An 11,894-nucleotide genomic window follows, 5' to 3' on the forward strand; every position below is an offset into this window, starting at 1 on the left:
AACAACAATGAGCTCAGTTTGGTGGAGTTTTATGCTCCATGGTAAGTTACAATGTTCAATGCATAGAGAAAAACTAGACAATCAAATTTACTCATCAGATACAAAATACAATAAAAGAATAAAATGGGGGAAATTATTGATTTCCAGAGGTTAAAAAAAGGTTTTGAATTGGGCTGTGAAAAACAGTTGGCTAGATGAGGGCAAACAAGCAATTTTTTAAAGAGTGCCAAACTTTATATAAATTTTATTGGTTCTCATCATTTTCTGCTGTGTAGGTTCAGACATTGTAAGGCTGTGGTATGGCCATGGATTTTTTGTATGTACAATGTATATTGCAGAAGCACAAATTTTTTGTGGGGATAAAATTTTGTTGATTTGTCATCTAAAATAGTCTATTGAAATAATTTCTTTGGTTTGAAAGTAACCGTATTTAATATAATAGTCATAAAAAATTTCATGTGGGAATTTATTTCGTTGATAATTGTTGACAACTAAATAAGTAAAATGTATAGTCCCCTACGAATATTTCTGCTTTGACAGTAATATGGATACATTACTCATTCTCTGTCATTTTCCCCTGTGTAGGTGTGGTCATTGTAAGGCCTTGGCCCCTGCCTATGAGAAAGCAGCCAAACAACTCAGTATACAGACCGACCCTATCCCCCTCGCTAAGGTGGATGCTACCGTGGAAACAGAGCTGGCCTCGGAGTATGAGGTCTCGGGCTACCCCACCATGTTCCTCTTCAGGAAGGGCAAGAAATACGAGTATAATGGACCCAGGGATGAAAATGGTAAATACCTGTATCATTGTGGGATGGTTTTATTGTAGCAGATGAAAAACTTTAATGTTTGATACGATTTTCTCAAATGGGCCTTAATTAAAAAAAAATTGTTTTATTTCCAGAGATGTCAATGTTAGAACAACAGTTCAGAAAATTATTACATGCTAAAACTTGTTACATCAAATTTTTTTTTTCTTTCATCGAAAAAAAAGTATTATTTTGTGATTATGTGCATCATAAGTATTTTTTGGAAGATTAATCAAATCGGTAATCTTATGTAATTTTAAATCCTTTGTTTGTCATTCTAGGTATTGTGAACTACTTGATAAAACAACAAGGGGAGGCATCCAAACTGAAGTTAAGTGTGAAGGATGTGAAATCATCCATGAAGCCCAGCGAGATCTTTGTAATGGGCTTCTTTGACAACCTGAATGATCCGAAACTCCGGATTTATATGGACGCAGGTGAGGTTTTTATGATTCAAAAGAGTTATCTTTCTTGCATAATGCCCCCTTTGAAGAAGGGAGGGCCTTTGCTTTGCTGCTGTCTGTCTGTCGGTCCACAAAGTTTCCATTATTTTCTAGCAAAGGTTTGCACATACTGAAGTGATATTTGGTTAGTTAGCACTGTGTACGCCCTCACCACTGTTGGAATACATGGCATATACTTGTAATGTAGCAAATCATCTCTTGAAATAATTTTGCAGAATACAAAAGCGGTTAAGCTGAAAATAACTACAAAAAAATTAATCAAAAAAAACCTTTTTTGAGATTTTATATGCCTTTATCCAAAAAAAAAATAAGAAGAAAATTCAACTAATTTTCTCAATGGTTTTTGGTGCTTCAAATTTACCTGCTATGTTTATATTTGGAACTCTCTGGATTGTTTGTAGTAAATGCACTGTGTACGAAAAAGAGTTTATTGTACTACAATCTGTGTGGTTTATCGTTAAACCGGTTCCTTAGGACAACATTTTAACGATAGAACGTTCTATCTAATATCTGGTATACAGATTTATCATAAGGATATCTATTTAAGTCAAGTACCATTTTGGTTAGGATTGAGCAATTTTTGACAAGTTATGCCCCTTGGACTTGGAAAAATTCAAACTATTTGCAGTTTCCCTTCAATTTCCTAGCATGTATGTCCAGGGGTTTGAATGACTGAGTTTTGTTTATTTGACATTAAAATCCACTGTTGCAGGAGCATGAGCTGTAATATGGTAACTTTCTATTTTTAGCCAACACCATGAGGGAGGAGTTTTCTTTTGGTCACACTTTAGATCCGTCCATTGCTGATGCCTTCAAGACAAACCCAGGAACTGTCCTAGTTTTCAACCCGGAGAGATTTTACACCAAATACGAACCCAAGTGGCACATAATGAAGCTGGTCAGTTATTGTAGAGTGTACAGTGAAAACTCTCTGATTGGACACCTGCAGATTCCATTTCACTGTGAATTGATATATTGATATCACAAAAAGAAAATCTAGATTCCCCACTGACACGAAAATTTCTAGATCCCCCACTGACACGAAAATTTCTGGATCCCCCACATACATAAAAGTTTTAGCTATTGATTGGATTTAAGTTTTTTTGACAGTTTATAATTTTTTTAACAGTTTATGAGATTTGTTGAAACATTTTGATTGGTTTTAAGATTTTTTGAAACATTTTGATTGGTTTATAAGATTTGTTGACACGTTTTGATTGGTTATAAGATTTGTTGACACGTTTTGATTGGTTATAAGATTTGTTGACACATTTTGATTGGTTATTTAAGGATGACGTTGAGGATGAAGGAGACATTGTGGAGTTTGTCAGGAAGAGAGAAGTTCCATTAGTGGGTCAATACACAGCTAATAATATCAAACAATACCAGAAGTATAGACCTCTCTGCTTCGTCTTCTACACTGTGGATTGGAGCTTTGATCACAGAGAAGGTAAGTTTGTAGTTTGTAAGTGAAGGCTAATATCAAACAATACCAGAAATAACCCCCCCCCCACCCTCCCCATGCACACACGGTCTGTTTTGTCTTTTAACTCTGAACTTTGTCACAGAGAAGGTAATTTTGTAAGAGATATATAAGGAGATCAAACAGTTCCAGAAGTAACCCCCCTCTGCTTTGTGTTTTATTTATGCTAGGAAGGAGGAATTGAAGCTTTTATACAGATACTGTTGAGTTTGTTTGTTGTTTTAAAGACCTTTACAGTCAATCTGATAAGGCAATGGTACATGTACATTAATGTTAGAGAACAGTAAGTTCCTTCTAATCCAGGTGTTGTGTTATCTGAAATCTCAAATGATGATGAAAACTAGGCTCTATTCCATTGTTTATAATGACAATAACTTGATCTGTGTGTCAGTCTGTAAGGAAGTTGGTGCCCCTTACCTCTTGCAGTAATCAGTTGATGAATTCCATAGAATAGAGATGGAGTTGTCTCTCTTTTAGCATAGTTGTATTGACAAATCGGAAAATTGTTGGCAAGAATATCCCCAAGGCATATACAGTATTTTGAAAAGTCCACCTCACCGATAAAGGGCAGTTAAAGTGAAATTATTTCTATTATTACATGTATGAAGGATAAAAATAACATTAAGCAAATTAATGGAAATTTGAATTTTTGCAGCAACGCAGCTCTGGAGAAACAAAGTGGCTAAAATTGCCAACAACCACAAAGAGGTGAAGTTTGCCATCGCTGACGAGGACGAACACAGCCACTTGATAGCCGAGTTTGGATTGGATGATTCAGGGGAGGAAATTAACATCGCTTGTTACGGCCCAGACGGCAAGAAGTACCCGATGGAACCCATGGAAGAATGGGAAGATGACGATGTGGAGGAATTCATCACTAAAATGAAGAAAGGTAGCGTGGAGGGCAGGATGGGGATCTAGAAAATTCTATAATACAGTAAAACTCAGTTATAACGAAGTCACTGGGACCAAAGAAGTTACTTTGCTATATCTCAAAATCTGTATAAAAAATATATTAAATTTATATAATTGGGGATTAAAGATGATTTCGCTATATCTGTGAATTTGCAGTATCCATGTTTGTACTAACTGAGTTTTATTGTTACAGTAGTGGGGATCTAAATTTTTCTTGTTGTGAAATTTCTCTTTAAAATATCAGGCAGGATGATTTTCATATTTTGGGGGGAATCACCTTTTACCCAAATTATGCAAGATTCTTGCAGGTTTAAAGGAAATAGTTGAAATCTGTTTATCTTGAAAAATAATAAAATGAATATAAAATATATATAATTTGCAGGTAGTTATTAGTTACCACTTTATTCTGAAATTTCAACCTTCAAGTTGATATGTTGAAACCTTGGATAGTTAAAATTTGTTTTAGTCATACTCTTTTAAAGAGAATACCTGATTTTTTTTCCAATTTTAGGCAAACTGACACCCCATTTAAAGTCCCAACCTGTCCCAAAACGCAACGACGGACCAGTTAAAACAGTAGTCGCCAAATCCTTTGACAAAATCGTGAAAGATAAATCTAAAGACGTCTTGATTGAACTGTATGCTCCGTGGTGCGGACACTGCAAGCAGCTAGAACCAATTTATAGAGACCTCGCCACCAAGGTAAAAAAAGAGAAAAATCTCGTCATAGCCAAGATGGACGCCACTGCGAATGACGTGTCCGAGTTATATAAGGCCGAGGGCTTCCCCACAATTTATTTTGCCCCCTCAGATAATAAAGACGCTCCTCTGAAATATAGTGGAGGTCGGACAGTGGACGATTTTATGAAATATCTGAAAGAACACGCTACAGTGGCCTTTAAAGGGAAGGACGAGTTATAACGCTTGTTACTGGTGTAGCAGAAAAACGTAATCTCTCATAATATTTAATAAAGCATATCTGCTTAGTGCAGGTTTCCTTTCTTTTCATTACAAGGTTGTTAATTTCGAAAAAGGAAAATTTTCAATAAAAATTTTCTTTTCTTTTTTATAAAACTTTTTTGGCATCTAATGAAATACATTACCTTTTTCACTTGTACATAATCTCTTAATCTTTTTTTAAATAATAAAACACGGGATAAACATATTGTTTAAAAGCGGATCTGTACTTTGAAGGAGACTTCACCAAATATATTCATGTTTATTTTTATACTTTATGTGAGGGTGAAAAAAAATACATTAATTCACAGTGTAAATGATTTCATTTGTAAATTTAAGATTGCATGAAAATGAAAGAAAATTGGTTATTGATACATATATGAAGATGATAATTTTATTTCAATTGTATGAAGCCTTGATTGATATGAAATCTTTGATTGAAAAGGAAAGAAAAAAATTAGCTGCAAAAATTTATGAATGTTAATGATTTATTTGTTGGTCGTAATGTTTTTTAATTAAACCTGGATGAAAATAAAGTTTTTGAGGTTAAAAAATAATGAACACTGTAATTTTATATATTTTGTATCGAATGATTGCTTTGAACCACCACAGGAGTTCGCGTACCTATCAATTTGGCCGAAATTTTCGGTAAATAAAAAGATACGTAATACCTATGATAATTATTATACGTATTACGTATTTTTTAATTTAATAAAAATTTCAGTATAATTGATAGGTACGCGAACTCCTGTGGAACCACAGAAGTGAAAATCACGGCATAGATTTGTCTACTCAGATGAACAGGGAATGTGATTTTCATTTATCATTAAATTCTGTTTGTTCATAATGTTTTTCCTTTCAAAAATTCACGACAATTTGTTTCTGCTCCTTTGAAACTTTATTGCTGTACTGCTTGATAATGTAATTAAATGTATAAGAACTCATATGAATCAATGGAAAGATGTACTAAATATGGTTTATTTTTGGATCATTCATACTTTTGGAGATTGCTTACAAATAACCCAAAATCATTTTATTTATTTACATGTATATAATTGAGATATATAGACCAAAGTTCATGCATATGCATCATTTTCACTCTGCATTTAGATATATTTTTATCAAGGTATTGTATTGTAAATGTATCAGATCACATATTTTGTATGAGGGTTTGTAGGACATTAATTTTATAATTGGTAGTTATTTGAATTTGAGGTGTTGTTGAGTATATATTTTAACCCCGGATTTTGTGTTTCAAGGATATTTCAATGCATTGGTTTCTATTGTTAGCCTTTCATCAAACATGTATGTCAACTCAAAAATATCTTTAAATTAAGGTTTGTTTTCAAAACTGATTGAGAAGCTTTAATATTGTTTCACCTAATTAAAACCATTTTATTTGCATTCCAAGGCTTCTGTAATAATTTCTTATTCAGTATGAATGTATGACATACTACTTAATTCAAAGTGGTGAGAATTTTTGTAAAAATGGGTGTATAAATGAATTACAGAATGGTGAATAAATGAACGTAAAAGAAGTTGTTGATTGTTTAATTTTGCAAAAGCTTGAGCTAAGTATAATTTGTAAATCATTTTCATATTTTAAAAAGAATGCATAGGAATATACCATATAAGCAGACTATTTAGCGAAGATTTAAATTTGGTCTTTATTAGCATAGTGGTGGGGGGGGGGTTGCTGAGATTGCCGAAATTTAATATCGCTAAAAATTTTGTTGTCATAGCCTTTTGACTGAGCATTTTGAAATCGCTAAAATTAGTTAAGGTACATGTATCTTATGTAAGGACATGATTTTTAACCCAAGATAGCCATCCTTCATGAAATACTCTCAAACTAATTCAAGGCAGTTTAGAATAGAAAAAGGTTTACCAGGAGAAATTTTCAAAAATGTAATTACCTGAACAGTTGAAGAATGCATTAAGGTCTATATAGGCAGGGGGAAGCAAAGATTTGAAAATAAAAATCTAAATACTAAGAATTAAAAAAAATGCTATGGCGGAAAGATGTATACATGTATATTTATTAAGAATAGATAGTTTTCGATGGACCTAAATTTAGAAAAAGTTACCTCCCGTTGGTCGCCATATTGGAGGTCAACTCGGTGAGTTTTCCTCTATGTCTTAAAAAGTTTTAAAAAATATAGCAGAAATATTTGGTGGAAAATCTTTATTAAATATTTTTTTTTAAATAAAGGAGGCTTCTGAAAATTTATATACTTCAGAAAAATAATGATTCCTAATTCAAAATCGCAAATATAAAAATTTAAACTTGTTATACGTCACTGGTTGAGCAATGAAGCAATATGACCTCCAGTATGGCTGCCCACGGGAGGTAACTTTTGCTAAATTTAGGTCAAGTGAAAAGTATCTATAGAAAAAATGATTGAAAACTACTGTACATGTACAAAATTTGGCATATTTAAAATTTAGCGCGATCAATGGATATGGAGTTGTTGGCTTAATCATGAATTAGCGCTACACATCATGTTCGTGCCGTATATTCTGTTAATAAATGATTTCTTAGCGGGACCATGAATTAGCGCATCATCGTGTGCGCCAAAGTATATGCCAATGCATAAAATATGAAGCCCGCTATTTTAAGTACACATAATCTGAGGCTATTGTAAGTCGGATACCTTATATCGCTAAACTTGCGCCTCGCTAAAATTTCCACTTAAGGACAGATGATACAAACAAAGTTTTATCAAAGAATTTGAAAGTAACAAGTTGGGTCATGTTTAAATGAGTAAAATTAATAACCTTCACCGCGTAGTTTTCATTTTTATTATTCAAATTTGCACAAAAATGGAATTTGAAGTGAAAAATATTTGTATAGATTAATAAGGATGGTTTCAGAAGGGCATACTTTTGAACATCACAGAAGGTTTACAATTTCTTTATTTTCTAGAAATTTATTATTTGCATCATTTGCAATGAAATTAGTCCAAAAAATATATACCAATCCAGGCATCCATTTTTTTGTTTGTATCATCTGTCATTAAACGGTATGTTGGGGATGTAAACATGCTGAAGGAAGTGGAATAAGGAAATTTGACGATGGAAAGCCGAAATCACTCAGTCACAAAACTTTATTGTCGTTGGTTCTTATCATCCATAGTTAGTCATAAAACATCATTATTTGAAACAAAAGAAAACAGATTCTATAAATGGCCTTTATTTCATGTTCTTGGAATGTACTTAGATCGTTCTGAGATCGCGTTGACTAGGAATAGATGTAACGATTGTAAATTGATAAAACATATGTCATCGGGATCATGAATGTAGAGTTAAGGCCATAGTAAATGCCTTTTTATGTAGAAGTGTTTTAAAAATAAATTCTGCTTCACAGACTATACCAAAAAAAAAAAACCATAAGTTGGATAAGTTCCCAAAGGAACCGCAATCAATTTGTTGGTAGACCTGGTCTCTAAAGACAAGAAAACTTTAAATGTTGCCAGTAACGAACACCAGCTCCCTTTGAAAACACTTTTCAAAGTACTTTTGTATAGAATCAGATTTGTTGTTCGACAAAAAATTTTGTTAATGACCAAACATGATAAACGAATATTCTCCAGGTCCGGTTCCATTGAAGAGGCCCTAGTCTATATGATATCAACATGTTTAGTTTACTGAATATACCTGTAAGATATGAACACTAAAATGCATGTATATGAATGGAATCCGGATATAGGGCCATGCAGTTCACTATCGCACCATCGAACATCGACTATAAGATCGATGGCGCAATAATGCGATCACATGAAGCGATGGTGCGATGACGATTGAGCTATGGTGCGATAGGACAATGGCGAAAATGCTATAACGATGGTGCGATATCACGATAGGTCAATGAATATCGCCTCATCATCATCATGCCATCTTCATCGTGTCACCGCAGTCGTGTAAACGCGTCATCGCATTAGAGTCGTCGCGCTATCGAACCATCGCTTCATCCTTAACGCACTAGTCATTGCGTCATCTCACTATTGGTCTGAACCTCGGTGGTGCGAGGATGCGATTGTAAACTACATGGCCCTATCCATAGTTCATATATATGAAGCTCATTAGAATGTTTTATTCATAAAATATATTCCTTACTTTGTATTTTGGTTAAATTTCAGTTGTATTAGCATTCAGTATATCATAATTGCTATTTTAAAGATTTTCGGTGATTTGTAGTAATTTAAGAATAGAAATGCAACGTTAACGTCGGTAAAACGTGACTTGCAACAGTCTTTTACTCTTGCAATGAAACTGAAGTTGTAAAATTAGTTGTAAAATAAAATTGAATTAATTTAGATTAAATTCAACATTGACGAGATACCATTGCTAATGATATACTCTAATTATTCCATTATAAAGATATGAAATATATTCGGAGTGCACGCGTGTATGAAGCTGTTACTGATGACGTATGCATACGTATAAAGGTGAGAACCCATTTTATTAGATCCCTGTCATAATATTTGTTCGTCTTTCAAAGATTTGCGAGTTTTTATTCCGTGTGTAATTAATGGTATATATTTATTCAGTAATTAATTACCGCTAATTACCGAGTTTCTAACTGACGTTTTAATCTTCTTTTTTTATTATTTACAGAAGAAACCAAATTAAATTGACAAGTTACAGGATTTCTCTACATAGACTTAACGTGCTATGTCTAAAGAACAATCGACTCCACGATTAAAGAATTAATTAAAAAAATATATCTTACATCTGTCTTAATTAGAAATGTAAATCTCACATATATCTCTTTTTAAACTAATTATACTTTTATAACATACGCACCCAGTAAGTAATGTAAAAAGGTTTGAATTTCGGGGAAAGCCGTGTCCGAAATTAAGACATCTTGAACACGTTCAGATGTAATTGTTTCAAAACCATTGGGAAGTTTAAAAAAAAGATTAATCAGATTCCCACCTCCTCACATAACGTGTCAGGTACGTTTTTTGTATCACTGGGGACGTCTAAGAAAATACTGAAGAAACTTGAAGCACTGGATATTGCATTAATCTGACAATAAATCTAGATAGAATTCTTCAGGGTCATGTTAACATACAAAATAATGTGTTCTTTATATCTGATAAACGACACAACCATTAAGTCATTGTAAAGTTCTGTAAGAAGAGAGATACGCATTTGATATTGAATTCTACTAAAGCAATCTTTCTAAAACTCTTTGGGGTCACATTAACTTTTTAAGACGATACTTTTTCCGTATAGATAACGACGAATTACTTGTAAATCTTAATTTAAACTCCATACTAGAGGGGTTTTTTCCTAATGTTCTTTGTTTTTTGGAGACCAGGTCTTCAAACAATCTATTGGAATTCCTATGGGTACCAATTGCGCTTCATCATACGCAGATCTATTTCTGTATTCATATGAAGCAAACTTTGTTCAAAATCTTATACGTGAAAGGACCAAAGAAAACGTTTGCCGTGGCCTTCAATTCGATATTTAGATATATCGACGACATATTGTCATATAATAACATGGTAATTTCCTGATGGGCTAAATGAACTAAAAGATATTACAGTCTGACACATCTGTTTCGTATTTGGATATTTTACAAGAAAAAGACGTGAATGGTATAGATCTAACAACCAATCTTCACGACAAATGTGATTACTTAAACTTGTCTACTTCCCTTACTTATAGAGCAATATACCCTTATCACTTCCATACGGGGTTTATATCTTTCATTTGATTCGATATGCAAGAGCAAGTTCTAAGGATGAACAATTTCTAAACGAGGTTAGTTTTTGACAAACAAGTTGATGAAACGAGAATATCAACAGTCTCGTTTAAAGTCACCATTTCCTACGCTCTAGGGTCGATACTGTATCTGTGGCCTTTTCAGTGAATACAATTTATCACGAATCATTTAGTCAAAAGGGGAATGACGTTTTTCATACTAATTGTTAGTCTATTTTTACACACTGAATTGTCGATGGGTTTTCCCGTTATTTCTCAATCTTGACAAGGCGCAAACATCGGATTGGACCAGTTGGCAGGGGATGCTCACTTCTCCATGGCATTTGATCCAATCTCTGATGTTTCAGAGACTCATGTTTGCTCCTAATTTGTAATATTTGAAAATGGACTTTTGATCTTGAAAACTATTCGTTATCTGCAAATATTTCCATTTCTAATTTTTTCTCTGTGATAACTCTTTGAAAGTTAGCGGAGTTGATTCCTTGATAATTTTACCGGAATGTAAATTAGGCAGGTTTTATTATTTGCTAAGGAGGCCAAATATGCATGTAAATCTCTTGCGGCTGCCTTTGTGGCCGAGGAGTATTGAAACTGGCATGGGAGTTTGTAATTTAAAAGCATTTTGAAATGGAAATATGTCGTTGCAAATCTAGATTTTAATAACGGACTTCGCCCGTTATGCAAATTATCCCATGTTTCCCACTATCGTTGATGCCCTGGCATACTATACGAATTAGACAGTGATTTCTTAAATATTTCAGACATTTATTTTGTTATTTGATGCGTTTGAAAGCTTTGTCGTTGCAAATCTAGATTTTAATCTGACAAGATATCTTTATGTATTTTTTTTCCAAATCATATCCCAATTTAATAAAGGTCATATAAATGTACAGTTGTAGGCATTTTTATTACTCTGCTTGGTTTATTAATTCAAAAAAAATGATCGTATTTTATAGTGTTCCATTGAAAGTTTTATTTTCAAAGTGAAGAAAAAAAAACCCTTAATCTTATGAGATGATTTTAATGATTTATTATTCTACATAAAGTATATACTTGTTGTTTGTTTATCTAATTATGCACAACTATGAATAAATACAAAAATTGTAAATATGAATACATAATTACATGATAAATAATTACGATCTTAATTAACTGATTTGTTCATTGATGCTTAAACAATTTATTAGAATAAAAATAATAAGGACTCACTCAGTCTTTTTTTAAGGTAGGGTTATGGGTATCGATAAGAAGAGGAGCTGAAATTGAATACGACTTTCTCCCTACATTTTTTTTTTTATCATTTATATTAAATGTTACGACTACATTATTTTTGTCATATGGAGTAAATCAAATATATTAATAAATTAATACAATTTTCTTGATCTGCTTCTCAATTAAGATAAGTCAAGCAATCCTAACTAAAAAAAAAAATTCAAACGCATATTATCTAAAAAGCAATTATAAAATCAAGTATATTCTATATTCATAAGTATAATTTCCAGAAGCTAATGCAAGAAATCGACAACTATG

At 32.8% G+C, this 11,894-nt stretch overlaps 1 protein-coding gene across 1 annotated transcript; it reads left to right on the plus strand.

Moving 5' to 3' along the window:
- Positions 1–6: 6 nt before the first annotated feature.
- LOC134234696 (protein disulfide-isomerase A4-like) lies at positions 7–5,227 on the plus strand (the record flags this gene model as incomplete). Its single annotated transcript, XM_062716746.1, has 7 exons — positions 7–41; positions 586–791; positions 1,091–1,246; positions 2,023–2,171; positions 2,564–2,723; positions 3,412–3,648; positions 4,183–5,227. Coding segments are annotated over 7 exons (1,353 nt in total), but the record flags the coding sequence as incomplete, so codon positions are not given.
- Between the last annotated feature and the right edge of the window lie 6,667 nt (positions 5,228–11,894).

Source organism: Saccostrea cucullata, unplaced genomic scaffold (genome assembly GCF_032062105.1).
Source record: "Saccostrea cucullata isolate Sc308-1 unplaced genomic scaffold, CSIRO_AGI_Scuc_v1 ctg889, whole genome shotgun sequence".
In the NCBI taxonomy this organism is placed as follows: domain Eukaryota; kingdom Metazoa; phylum Mollusca; class Bivalvia; order Ostreida; family Ostreidae; genus Saccostrea; species Saccostrea cuccullata.